Below are 11,425 nucleotides of genomic sequence, written 5' to 3'. Positions count from 1 at the left end.
AACGTCGGCATCCGTCTGTCTCGCGAGACAATGGAGGAGTGCACTTTTGGGGGTGAAGTCAAACTGTTGGAAGGTTGCGGTGCCTGCTGCCGCTGCTGCTCAGTGGCAAGGCACTGGCACCCACCACATTTAATAATAATAATAATAATAATAATAATAATAATAGCATTTTATTTATACCCTGCCCTTCCCGGCGAGGGCCGGGCTCAGGGCGGCTAACACCGAATATAAATTACAATAAAACGTAATAGAAAAAAAGGGGGAGCCCCCAAAACAGTTAATTAAAATATGGCTTAAAATACAGCTTAAAATGCAGCCTCCTTTTAGTAGTAAATCAAGACCATAAAGGGAGGAAACATCAGATTTTCACCTGAGCCAGCTATTCATGCTGGTCCTACATGGGCCAGCAAAAAAGCCAAGGGAAAATTTATATGCCAAATCCCATATAAGGGGTCAGAGTGAGTCCAAGCCGGAGGCCAGGCAGAACAGCTCCTTCTTGCAGGCCCTGCAGAAAAATGTCAAATCCCACAGGGCCCTGGTCTCTTGTGTTAGAGCGTTCCACCAAGTCGGGGGCAGTGCTGAAAAGGCCCTGGCCCTAGATGAGACCAATCTAACCTCCTTGAGGCTCGGGAGCTCCAAAGTGTTGTTATTTATGGACACCATGATGGAAACCAGAGCGCGTGGAAACACCGTTTACCTTCCCGCTGCAGCGGTACCTATTTATCTATTTGCACTGGTGTGCTTTCGAACTGCTAGGTTGGCAGGAGCTGGGACACAGCAACGGGAGCTCACCCCGTCGCGGGGATTTGAACCACCGACCTTCCAATCGGCAAGCCAAATTCAGTCCCCCACATCTCTAGATGCAAAAAAAGAGACCCAAGACTCTGCAGAAAACTACCACTCGGAGGGGACAACATTGAACCACATAGATCAACAGTGGCAATCGGGAGGAGAGAGCACATATTTCGCCTGGTCCATGGTGCAAGGCCTCTGTAGCGTTCTGCTCAGAAGCTAAGGACAAGGCAGGCGAGAAGGGTCCTTGCAGCTAGCAGCCTGCAAAGTCTTTTGCCGACTCTGGTTTTCTTTGGCCACCACACCTAGTTCATCAGGAAACTCATACACCACCCAGAAGACCTTCACAGTGCTGTCTCCTCACGGCAGACTTTGTAGGAGTGTGGTCTTTCTGTACCTAGGGAAGAAAAGGTAGCATGAATGGAATTGAGATCTAGGCCCCTGCAGTCATTTCTGATTACAGTGGTACCTCTGGTTACTGTTAAGTTGTGGGTGAACATATCAGATGACACAACGATTCTTCAAACAGCTTGTTTATTCACAGGCCAGAACAGAACTGAACTGAAGTGTTCAGCCAGCCTGCTTATATAGAGCTCCACTTGAACGCAACAGTAGCCATTTTCTGTAACTATCCAATCACTGAACGTCACTTTCAATCCCTTATTTGCATATGTGGACCTGAGTGAAAACTATCTACAGTATCCCCCTGCTGGCCCAGGATGAGAACTTCAGTATATAACAGTTACGTACTTAATTTGTTCCGGAGGTCCGTTCTTAACCTGAAACTGTTCTTAACCTGAAGCACCACTTTAGCTAATGGAGCCTCCCGCTGCTGCTGCTGCTGCTGCTGCTATGCTGCCGTGCGATTTCTGTTCTCATCCTGAAGCAAAGTTCTTAACCCGATGTACTATTTCTGGGTTAGCGGAGTCTGTAACCTGAAGTGTCTGTAACCCGAGGTACCACTGTACATGGAACGCTGGCAAGAAGAGTTTGCAATGCATTGTCATCGGGTAACATCGTCAAAGTACCAGAAAAGTTTAGTAAAAAGGAGGTCATGTTTTGCAGTAAATGTACTAGTGCAGGGGTCAGCAAGGCTTACCAGCCATGGGCTGGATCACTCCCACAGAGATAATCCGTGGGCCAGACCGGCGCAGCGCAACGCCGAAAATTGCATCTGCACATGTATGCGGCGCCGGAAATCACTTCTGCACATGCCCAGATACTGAAAATCGCTCCTGCGCAGAAGTAATTTTTGGCCTCTGGGCATGCGCACAAGTGATTTCCGGTTAAGAGTCTACAGCTCTTAACCACTACACCAAGCTGGCTCTCATATGGAAGCGACTCAGTGTACAAAGCAGTCCTGGGAAGCGTACACAGAAAGCTTATCTGTTTTCTGAGAATCCTTTTCCAACTTGCAATGTCGGTGCAAGTGTCATCATGACACACCTAACTGCCTGCCTCCCCAAACTAGGAATGGATGGATCAGCCTATTTCTGGCCTGTGTCAGTTATCCAGTCAGTTATCCAGCTGTGGCTGGATGGTTACGTGGGAGCCGGTTGAAGCTAAATCCTTCGAAGACAGAGGTCCTGTGGCTGGGACGGGACGATATGGGATTGGGGGGGCAACTCCCATCTCTTGCGGGGGCGCAATTAGTGCCAGCACCGTCCGTTAAGAGTTTGAGTGTAATCTTCGACACCTCCCTTTCCATGGAGGCGCAGATTGCAGCTATAACAAAGGCGGCGTTTTTCCATCTCCGCCAAGCTAAGCAGTTGGCTCCTTACCTCTCTCGCCCTGACCTAGCCACTGTGATCCACGCGACGGTCACCTCCAGACTGGATTATTGTAACTCGCTCTACGTGGGGCTGCCCTTAAGACTGACCCAGAAACTCCAGCGGGTGCAGAATGCTGCAGCGAGACTCCTTACGGGGTCTTCGCTGCGAGATCACATTCATCCGGTGCTATATCAACTGCACTGGCTCCCGGTGGAGTACAGGATCAGGTTTAAGGTGCTGGTTTTAACCTTTAAAGCCCTATACGGCCTAGGACCCTCGTACCTACGGGACCGCCTCTCCTGGTATGCCCCACAGAGAAACTTACGGTCTTCAAATAAAAACATCTTGAAGGTCCCAGGCCACAGAGAAGTTAGGCTGGCCTCAACTAGAGCCAGGGCTTTTTTGGCTGTGGCTCTGATCTGGTGGAACACTCTGTCACAAGAGACTAGGGCCCTGCGGGACTTGACATCTTTCCGCAGGGCCTGCAAGACAGAGCTGTTCCGCCAGGCCTTTGGCCAGGGCACAGCCTGACTCTCTCCCTCGGCAATCTTCGCGGAGCTCTGGCCCAATGGTGGCCAGTGGCTTGAATTTAATTAATTTTATAATGAATGATTTTAGAGTGTTGTTTGTGTTGTACTTTTGTATTGTTTTATTGTTCTTAGCCACCCTGAGCCCGGCTTCGGCTGGGGAGGGCGGGATAGAAATAAAATTTATTATTATTATTATTATTATTATTATTATTATTATGGATATATTTATGTGAATCTTTGTACTTTTGTCCATTTACTGTATTTATTTCCCCCGATTTGAACTATAAAATGGTGGTTTTCTTGAGTCAAAATGAGAGTGCCCCTAAACATTTTTATAGAAAAAGAGCGCTGGATAAGGGAACTGGAACTGTACACCCAAAAACAAGACACATCCGCACCACCGGTGGAACATCCCCTACAAAATGCAACAGGCAAGACAAATACTATTGTCTTCTCTTTCGTACCTTTTTCTTAGGCAGCAGTAGATGGCAGCAAAAATACCTATTAGCAATATTCCAGCCCCAATCCCGACAGCAATGTAATGGTCATAAGGGTCCTGCGCGTGGGAGTTCAACATCAAATGTTCACATCTCTCGCCACTGTAACCTGCGAGGCACCTAGAGTGGGGAAAATATAATAAAATTCCTAAGGAAAGGCTGCCTGGAAGATAAAACCTAGCTTGCAGTAGTCATAACCAAAGGGGCATCAATTAATAGCCAAATCACTCATCAAGATGGCTTCTGCAGTCCTGTGCCCCAAAAGAGCTTTTTCAGGTACATCATAACATCGAAATTGCTGCACAACTAATAATAATAATAATAAATTTTTATTTTGTTTTATTTTGTATACTTGTTTACCTGCAGGTGGGCACCTGTAGTTCCTTATTAAATATGCAGATACCATTAATACAATAGCTGTGTTGATCTTCAAGACAGGATTGTATGTTTTCCTGATACGTAGAACTGGCCAGATGTCCTGCTGGAAGGGAGGAATAGATAAGAAAAATTAACATGGACAATAAATGTCCAGAATATTGTGTTACCTTGAAATGTCTGGGGCACAGGGCATTTATTTCTTCTTCGTTAACTCTTGCCTACGAGAGAGGTTGTTAAATAAAGCCAGCCTGATACACTTTTGCATGTGAAACATTGCATTTTAAATCCTCCACAGAAACAGAACTTAAAGGAGTTCGCATCTGTATTATTTTGGGGAAAATTCCAGCATTCTGCTTGTGCACAAAGAGGATAAATAAGAACAGAGACCTGCAGCTTGCCGTAGATGTGAAAAGGATCTAGGGATCTGGTGGGCAACAAGTTTAACATGAGCCAACAGTGCGATGTAGCAGCAAAAAAAAGCTATTCTAGGCTGCAGCAACAGAAGTCTAGTGTCCAGATCAAGAGAGGTAAAGGTAAAGGGTAAAGGGACCCCTGACCAATAGGTCCAGTCGTGGCCGACTCTGGGGTTGCGGCTCTCATCTCGCTTTATTGGCCGAGGGAGCCGGCGTACAGCTTCCAGGTCATGTGGCCAGCATGACTAAGCCACTTCTGGCGAACCAGAGCAGCGCACGGAAATGCCGTTTACCTTCCCGCTGGAGTGGTACCTATTTATCTACTTGCACTTTGACATGCTTTCGAACTGCTAGGTTGGCAGGAGCAGGGACCGAACAACGGGAGCTCGCCCCATCACGGGGATTCGAACCACCGACCGGCAAGTCCTAGGCTCTGTGGTTTAACCCACAGCGCCACCCGCGTCCCAGATCAAGGGAAGTCCCACTTTATTCTGCCTTGGTCAGACCACACCTGGAATCCTGTGTCCAGTTCTGGGCACCACAATTTAAGAAGGATGTTGACAAGCTGGAAGGTGTGCAGAGGAGGGCAACCAGGATGATCAAGGGTCTGGAAACTAAGCCTTACGAGGAGCACTTGAAGGAGCTGGGAATGTTTAGCCTGGAAAAGAGGAGACTGAGAGAAGATACGATAGGCATCTTCAAAACTCTTAAGACCTGTCACATGGAAGAGGGAGCATGCTTGTTTTCTCCTGCTCTGGAGGGTAGGACTTGAACCAATGGCTTCACGTTACAGGAAAGGAGATTCCGACTGTAATAATAATAATAATAATAATAATAATAATAATAATAATAATAATAATTTGTACCCCGCCCATCTGGCTGACTTTCCCCAGCCACTCTGGGCGGCTTCCAACAAAGATTAAAAATACATTAAAATGTCACACATTAAAAACTTCCCTGAACAGGGCTGCCTTCAGATGGCTTATGAATGTCAGGTAGTTGTTTATCTCTTTGACATCTGATGGGAGGGCGTTCCACAGGGCGGGTGCCACCACCTAGAAGGCCCTCTGCCTGGTTCCCTGTCACCTCACTTCTCTCAGTAAGGGAACCGCTAGAAGGCCCTCAGCGCTGGACCTCAGTGTCTGGGCAGAACGATGGGAGTGGAGACGCTCCTTCAGGTACACTGGACCGAGGCCGTTTAGGGCTTTAAAGGTCAGCACCAACACTTTGAATTGTGCTCGGAAATGTACTGGGAGCCAATGGAGGTATTTCAAGACCTGTGTTATGTGGTCTTGGCGGCCACCCCCAGTCCCCAGTCTAGCTGCCGCATTCTGGATTAGTTGTAGTTTCTGGGTCACCTTCAAAGGTAGCCCCACGTAGAGCGCATTGCAGTAGTCCAAGACGAAACATTCGTCCAAATTTTTTGACAGTAAGAGCTGTTCGGCAGCGGAACAGATTCCCACAAAAGGTGATGGACTCTTAATTCCTTGGAGGTTTTTAAACAGAGGTTGTACGGCCATTTGCCATGGATGCTTTAGCTGAGACTCCTGCTTTGCAGGGGGTTGGTCTAGATGACCCTCGGGTCCCTTCCAATTCTATGATTCTACGTGTCTTCTTGATTAAGCGGCTTCAAAGCACCAGCTGCCCTTGCTGCTTCTCCAGCTGTGTTTGAGGAAACTAGAGGGGTGACCATGTGACAACAGCCATCACTTTACCCAGCGATTGTCAGTGTTTGTAAAAAGCAAAAAAAAAGAAGGAAAGGGTTCTGACCTCCCTTTGTCTCCTCAATCTCCTTGTCGGCACAAAAAGAGTCCACGAGAATATCCTTGCAGAGTTTTATTCTTAAAAGTCTTTGTGCAAAACACGACTGAATAAATATACACACCAGCACTAACCCACCAACCAACCCAAACACCAGCCTCAGCAACAAACTAACATTTCTCACTATATATATACAACCTGCTGCAAGCCGCTGAGTCATGCTGACCCAGCTTTATTCACATTAAAGAAAGAGCGGCCATTTTTGCCGTGACAGCGACATCATCACGGTATAACTCAAGCAGCAGGTAACTTGAGACAGAAAGTTGCAGAGATTTCATTTGTCCAAACATCCTTTTTGAAATGAAATGAACTCCTGCTAATTTAAATGATTCGGTATTTGTTTTGATGTAACCCATGATGACGCGGGTGGCGCTGTGGGTTAAACCACAGAGCCTAGGACTTGCCGATAAGAAGGTTGGCAGTTCGAATCCCCGTGACGGGGTGAGCTCCCGGTGCTCGGTCCCTGCTCCTGCCAACCTAGCAGTTCAAAAGCACCTCAAAGTGCAAGTAGATAAATAGGTACCGCTCCAGTGGGAAGGTAAACGGTGTTTCCGTGCACTGCTCTGGTTCGCCAGAAGCGGCTTAGTCATGCTGGCCACATGACCCGGAAGCTGTACACCGGCTCCCTCAGCCAATAAAGCGAGATGAGCACCGCAACCCCAGAGTCAGTCACGACTGGACCTAATGGTCAGGGGTCCCTTTACCTTTAGCTTTTTAACCCATGATGATGATGAATTGCTTTGGAAAATATTTGAAAGGAAAATATTTGAAAGGGGGGGGGGGATATTTGAAAGTCCTTTGATGGACTGTCTAGAATGTTAATTGCAATACCTTCCTCATCAGACAGGTTCCTGTAAAAGGATGGACAAACATGCTGGTACACACTTAACATGCCTTTGGACTATACGGATTCTAGAAAGAAAGAAAGAAAGAAAGAAAGAAAGAAAGAAAGAAAGAAAGAAAGAAAGAAAGAAAATTCTCACTTAAATCATAAATGATTATCCCAAAATGTAGTGGGGAAAGTGATACATTACTTAATTCCATTTAAACTACTGGAAAATATCCTCATTTTTTTTTTTTTTAGCGAATCACCCATTTTTTAAATATTTGCATGTCTGCTCAGAAGTAAGTCCCACAGAGTTCAAGGGGACTTGCTCCCAGGCAAGCAGGCATCCGATTTCAGCCTGGTTGTAAATTACCTTTGCCCATGAGCAAAACTAGAATGCAGGTGTGTTTTTGAAATACTGAACGGCATGTAAGAGAACTTGGAATTTAATAAGAAAGAGCTACCGCATTATTAGAAAAGAAAAGGATATTTGGTATATTTCTTTCCTACTACAGTAACACATCAACACCAAAATGGCTTTAAAAATAAAGATGTGCCCTTCAACAGGCTCAACAGAAATTTACTCTCTCACTAATTAATCAACAAAACTTCAAACAAAACCAGTAAGAGTTTTCCACCCTGGTTTAATAAAAAAATCATGTATTTTAGAACCTTTTAGCAATCTTTATTCCTGTCTCTGTAAAACTCAAAGGTCATACCAGTCATCCGTGCTTGTGGGCTCTTTTCCCCTGTTCTTCTTTCCAAATATTTCTGTTCTTTCTGTTTGTGTTCTTTTGCCTCTCACACATTTATAGAGCACAAATTGCCGTCTTCTGTTCTTTGCAACTGAAGAGAATTGTGCATCTGGCAACAGGAGCGAAGCCCCAGAGCGCCTAGACATTGATTTAGGAAGCCGCTATCTTGCAAAGGGATCAGGTGGGATTTCTTTTTAAAGCACCAGCTTCCTGTTACCTGCGGCCATCGTTGTGCATTCAAGGACACTGCTTGAGGGGAAAACGTGCTTTGTGATAGGAGAACGAAGGTGCAAAACTGACTTTGCTGGATGTGCACATATAGAACAAGCCAGACACACGTTTGTGATCCAGTTGCTCACGAGAGAGGGAGCGATCCAAGGGACAGCGCCGTGACATTTGCTGTAACCAATTCCTAACTTTTAGAAATTTTAGTCGCAGACTCAGGAATCAAAAGTTTTGTGTATCTTTTGTAGAAAATGTATATTTGTGTGCATTCTGCAATCTCCATTTTGTCTGCAAAGGATTAAAGGAGGATAATTTGCAGAAATATTGTCAAAAGCCAAATTGTGCCGCACTACCAGATTAAGGGGACGCAGGGGGCGCTGTGCGTTAAACCACTGAGCCTAGGGCTTGCCGATCAGAAGGTCAGTACTTTGAATCCCCGTGACGGTGTGAGCTCCCGTTGCTCGGTCCCTGCTCCTGCCAACCTAGCAGTTTGAAAGCACATCAAAGTGCAAGTAGATAAATAGGTACCACTCCGGCGGGAAGGTAAACGACGTTTCCATGCGCTGCTCTGGTTTCGCCAGAAGCGGCTTGGTCATGCCAGCCACATGACCCGGAAGCTGTACACCGGATCCATCGGCCATTAAAGCAAGATGAGCGCCACAACCCCAGAGTCGTTCACGACTGGACCTAATGGTCAGGGGGTCCCTTTACCTTTACCTTACCAGATTAAGGGGACGTGAGTGGCGCTGTGGTGTAAACCACTGAGCCTTGGGCTTGCCAATTGGAATGTCGGTGGTTTGAATCCCCACGACGGGATGAGCTCCTGTTGCTCGGTCCCTGCTCCTGCCAACCTAGCAGTTCGAAAGCACATCAAAGTGCAAGTGGATAAATAGGTACCGCTCCAGCGGGAAGGTAAACGGTGTTTCCATGCGCTGCTCTGATTCGCCAGAAGCTGCTTAGTCATGCTGGACACATGACCTGGAAAAACTGTCTGCGGACAAACGTCAGCTCCCTCAGCCAGTAAAGCGAGATGAGCGCTGCAACCCCAGAGTCGTTCGTGACTGGACTTAACTGTCAGGGGTCCTTTACCTTTTTAGCAGATTAAGCTTTGAGAACTGCTGAAATTTCACACTCTCCAACATTCCTCAGATAACAAGACAGACATTTTCAACTGAGGAATGTTGGAGGTATGCTGCCCCTTCGGCTTCTGTGTTTCTGCCACCCCCACCACACCTGCCCGGGAGTTCTCACTCCCCCCAACTGACCCTTATTGACTCCCCTGCTTTTTGGATTTGTATGTGTGTGTGTATTCCCTTCACAGTTTGTCAGCACAGCTTTTTCCTGGCTCACTCTTATCTTCAGTCCAGGCTGTTGTCCAAGCCTGCCATTTGAAGTTTTATGACACAGTAAATTCCAGAGTTCTTGAATTGAACGTTCTTTTGGAAGCCTAACGTCCGACGGGGCTTCCGATTGGCTGCAGGAGCTTCCTGCAGCCAATCAAAAGCCGCGCTTTGTAAGTCAAACGTTTTGGAAGTCAAACGGACTTCCGGAACGGATTCTGTCCGACTTCCGAGGTACGACTGTACTTCTAAGGCACCTTGCATCCTGAAAAATGGAATATGCAGGTTAACTGAGATACAGCTCAGTGTTTTCTGCTCAAGCATGTTCAGTGACATAATTAAATCCAAGCTTTTTGAAAGCCTCTTAGGTGCTGGGTCCGCCCATTTTGGTTGGGGGATTTTGCTGTATTTTTAATTTTTCTGCCCAAAGCAGTATCCGTATCTGGGGGATCTTGCTCTCCAAATGGATTATGTACTATTTTTAACATTTTCCTGAAAGGCAAATGAAACTGGAAGTGGTTTCTCATTTCACTTTTGCACACATTTTTATCTCCTGATTTTAGCCAGACTCACACCATAGCTTACTTCGGTTATACTGCTCCTTCCTTTGCAGTCAAATGCAGTGCGTTCAGTCAGCAGCATGTGACATACTGGCATTAATTTCCACCATGTTGGGAAATTGTATCTTTTGTACAATTGTATAGTGGTACCTCGGTTTTCAAACATCTCAAAAGCCGAAGTTTTGGTTTTCAAACGCAGAAAACCTGGAAGTGAATGCTTCCGTTTTCAAACGCGCCTCGGAAATTGAGTGGCTTCTGCTGAGTTTTTTTCAATTTTCTCCATTAAATTTGCAGACCGCCCTCAACACCTTGGTTTTCGAATGTTTTGGAAGTCAAACGGTCTTCCGGAACGGATTACACTCGAAAACCGAGGTACCACTGTATCAGGAAATTTTATATGTCTAATGTTTCACAATTTTTAATGTGCTGTAAGCCACCCAGAGTGGCTGGGGAAACCCAGCCAGGTGGGCAGGGTATAAATAAAAAAAATATTTTTTTTAAGCACATTGATAGATGTCAATTTTCATCTTTCATCTGTCCAGTTGGGACAGAAGAGCATTACATGTTCCATAGATCTCGGTTTTTAACTCCTCTCATGAACAAGCTTCATCTCCCAATCCAGCCTTGGATAGTGTCCCTTTTTTTGCAGGATTCTGATTGTTGGATTACCGAGATGACAGCTAACTTCCTGCTCAGTGTGATGAAGAGGAAAGCGGCACTAACTTCTTTTTTAACACCACAGCTGCAGTCGTTACGCTGCACAATCGAACGAAGTTCCAAGTAGCTTTATTGTACAAGGTCAATGGAGCTAGGACAAATCTGAGGAGCTGAAGGACCCCTTTAACGATCCTCCTCCACCCTCAGCAGTTTTTTGTCTTTTTGTTTTTGTATTATCGGTCACTCGATGTTTTAAATCCCTTGTCGCTTCTGTTATCTCTTTTTTCTTCTTCTTCTTTTTTCCCTGTAAGTATTTGCCCAGGACGATATCTACCTTTACTTCCCCACCCCCATTTTATGTTGTTATTTCTATGTATATTATGCTATGGCCACACGGCTATTGCAATAAAATCTATTGATGTCAATTTTCAGGAATTCCTGTGGGAGGCAGTGGAATCAGAACCTAGCAAATCATGTGTGGAAGTATGATGGCTTCGTATATCATTATACTTGTTCCGATACTGGCAATTGCTCATTTTGTGCAAGTGTCATCACAAATAACCTTGACACAGCTATTATCTTCCACATTGTAAACACTTACTGTACTGACCATTATTACATCTGTCTCTTCATTAATCACTATGCGGGTTGGAATTGCAATCCAGCATCATTTGTGGGGCCACAAATTAAGACACCCCTGCCTCAGATGGTTGAGGAGAATACCTGAAGGAGCATCTCCACCACCATTGTTCTGCCCAGACACTGAGGTCCAGCTCTGAGGGCCTTCTGGCAGTTCCCTCCCTTTGAGAAGTGAGGTTGCAGGGAACCAGGCAGAGGGCCTTCTCGGTGGTGGTACCCG

The 11,425-nt window shown here is 45.9% G+C and overlaps 1 protein-coding gene across 1 annotated transcript; it reads right to left on the bottom strand.

Moving 5' to 3' along the window:
- Positions 1 to 676: 676 nt before the first annotated feature.
- Positions 677 to 8,385, bottom strand: EPGN (epithelial mitogen). Its single transcript, XM_053361845.1, has 4 exons — positions 7,749 to 8,385; positions 3,952 to 4,072; positions 3,559 to 3,711; positions 677 to 1,189 (listed from the first exon to the last, which is right to left on the bottom strand). The coding sequence occupies exons 1-4, from the start codon at positions 7,753 to 7,755 to the stop codon at positions 1,153 to 1,155; spliced, it is 318 nt and encodes a 105-aa protein (XP_053217820.1). The 5' UTR covers positions 7,756 to 8,385; the 3' UTR covers positions 677 to 1,152.
- Positions 8,386 to 11,425: the final 3,040 nt, after the last annotated feature.

Source organism: Podarcis raffonei, chromosome 13 (genome assembly GCF_027172205.1).
Source record: "Podarcis raffonei isolate rPodRaf1 chromosome 13, rPodRaf1.pri, whole genome shotgun sequence".
Taxonomy (NCBI): Eukaryota; Metazoa; Chordata; class Lepidosauria; order Squamata; family Lacertidae; genus Podarcis; species Podarcis raffonei.
This window is presented reverse-complemented; position numbering and strand designations above follow the sequence as displayed.